The sequence below is a fragment of the Alosa pseudoharengus genome, unplaced genomic scaffold (genome assembly GCF_046254945.1).
Source record: "Alosa pseudoharengus isolate Yale_2024_CS ecotype anadromous, Long Island Sound unplaced genomic scaffold, YU_APseudo_1.1 YU_APseudo_1.1_scf_19, whole genome shotgun sequence".
In the NCBI taxonomy this organism is placed as follows: Eukaryota; Metazoa; Chordata; class Actinopteri; order Clupeiformes; family Clupeidae; genus Alosa; species Alosa pseudoharengus.
In genome coordinates, this window is record NW_027468657.1 from 16,799,934 (window position 1) to 16,802,433 (window position 2,500).

Below are 2,500 nucleotides of genomic sequence, written 5' to 3' on the forward strand. Positions count from 1 at the left end.
GGTTGCCCCGGTTCAGTAGTCATTGGTAGTAGTAGTAGTAGTAGTAGTAACAGTAGTAGTAGTGTAGGCTTACCTCTGGCGAGAGCAGGTTGCCCTAGTTCAGTAGTCATTGGTAGTAGTAGTAGTAACAGTAGTAGTAGTGTAGGCTTACCTCTGGCGAGAGCAGGTTGCCCTGTCTCAGCTTGTCGTCCAGCTCCACCCTCTGCTTGAGGAGCGTGTCCTTCTCCTGGCGCAGGTTGGAGATCTCCTGGCGGATGTGCTGCGAGTCCTGGGCGGAGCTGCTGCGAAGCTGGCTGTTCCGCTCGCTCAGTTCCCGCTCCAGTGAGTCGATCCGGCCCGACAGCGCCACCAGGTCCTTACTCAAAGCCTGCAACACGGCCAGGACGTAGCACACAGCATGTCACACAGGGGAATTGTGGGAAATGTAGTCAATGTGAAGCAGGGACAATTTCATGCAATGCTTTATGGGAAAGTAAGTCAAACCACAACCCTAAACTACAAGATAGCATAGAAAAGGTAATGCCATGTAACATATACCATTGTTTCAGTCTTAGCTTTTGGTGGGAGATGTAACGTATGACGTGAGGTGGAACATTAAAATCATTCAAACAAACTGTACTATCAAGACTACACGCAGACTTCAAACAAACTATAGGCTACTAGGAAGACTACACGCAGACTTCAAACAAACTATAGGCTACTAGCAAGACTACACGCAGACTTCAAACGAACTATAGGCTATTTCCAAGACTACACGGTCACACCTGTCTGCACTGGTCCATGGGCACGTCTGCAAGTGACTATAATCTAGCCTTTAGATCATGCCAGCTGTCTACGGTGGTCATAAGTAAAATACTCATTATGACAGTTATTTCATAAATCATTACTATGCAGAGAGAGAAATTCATATTCGTTCAGAAGAGGATTATGGGTAATGCAGTCTTCAACTGAAGTCTAGACTCTCCTCGACCTTGGAAGAGGAGGATGAGGAGGAAGAAAAAAAACTGTGTCAGTCTAAGAGGCTGAGTGCTAAGAGGGAAGGTCATAATGGCGGTCAGGAGCGGTCAGCGTTCCGAGGGGCAGGATTTTAAAGGCCTGACATTTGTCAGGCAGTGAGAGTCTGAGTAATCGACCCTTAATGAAGTGGAATGACACACAGACCACAGCTAAAGCACAAGTTCAAAGCAACACACTACCTGCTCATGGTACTGCTGGGGTGGCTAATGAGCACCAGAAACAGTTTGTGTGTGTGTGTGTGTGTGTGTGTGTGCATATGTGTTTAGTATGTCTATCCGTGTGTTTGTAGGCTATTTGTGTGTGTGTGTGTGTGTGTGTGTGTGTGTGTGTGTGTGTGTGTGTGTGTATTTAGTATGTCTTTCCGTGTGTTTGTAGGCTATTTGTGCGTGTGTGTGTGTCCTACCTGGCTGGAGCGTAGGCGTTTGGTTTCTAGGCCACTCCTCTCGGCCAGTAGTGCCTCCTTCTTGGCCAGAATCTCCTCCCTCCTGCTAAGCTCCTCCTCCAGCTCCTCCAGACCCCGCCTCTGATCCAGCACGCGCTCCATCTCATCATCCAGCCAGCGCTTCTGCTCCTCAATCTTCTGCTCACACACACGTTTGCATACACACACACACACACACGCAAGCACACACATATACACCCACCCACACACATACACACACACACACGTATGCATAAACACAAACACACACGCATGCGCACACATACATACACATACACATATACACACACACACATGCACACACACAGAAAGACACACACACACACACACATTTATAATCTGATCAATGCTTCTGCTTCCCATCCGACAGATAAACAGGAGTATGAGCATAATGTGTGCTCATACAGACACCTGAACACTGACATACACACATGCACCACTTCCTCATCCAAAAAATACATCTGTTCCTCACAGTGTTGTAGTCAAGTCACTATGCCTCGAGTCCGAGTCCAGGTTCGAGTCCTCAGTGTTCAAGTCCGAGTCAAGTCCAAGTCATTGGAAAAAAATTCCAAGTCAAGTCCGAGTCGAGTCCACTACTCATCCGAGTCAAGTCCGAGTCGAGTCACTATTGATCCACGTCGAGTCCGAGTCGAGTCCCTATTGATCAAGTCGAGTCCAAGTCCAGCACTAAAGTAAGCATAGCCTACATGTCGTTCCATTTTTTTCCATTGCAGATTAAATCCTTAAAAGCAAAATGGACAATCTTCTGTCTCCAAGCAGGGGTGCCATCACTTGTGTGAAAGTAGTATTGCCAAATTTCTTGCCAAACCCAATGTGTTGTATTTATTATATCGGAGAGAATACCATACCATAGCTATACCATAGCTTATAGGCCTACTCATAATAAATGAGCAATCCACATCCCAATCACACAGGCCATTAAGTCACATTATGCTGTTACTGACTGCTGACAATTGTATAGGCAGTGTTGTAGAAGTTCATACTTCACAAGAGCTAGATGAACGTTGGAGTAGGCCTATT

The 2,500-nt window shown here is 46.5% G+C and overlaps 1 protein-coding gene across 3 annotated transcripts in view; it reads right to left on the minus strand.

Annotated features, from left to right (window-relative positions):
* kif7 (kinesin family member 7) overlaps positions 1–2,500 on the minus strand; it is a 33,010-nt gene that overhangs the window by 7,001 nt on the left and 23,509 nt on the right. For all 3 annotated transcript variants that reach the window (XM_076291886.1, XM_076291885.1, XM_076291884.1), the window contains exons 14-15: positions 1,421–1,597; positions 152–367 (exon numbers count right to left, since the gene is read on the minus strand). In XM_076291886.1, the coding sequence (XP_076148001.1) occupies positions 152–367; positions 1,421–1,597 (393 nt within the window). The remainder of the gene's footprint in view (positions 1–151; positions 368–1,420; positions 1,598–2,500) is intronic.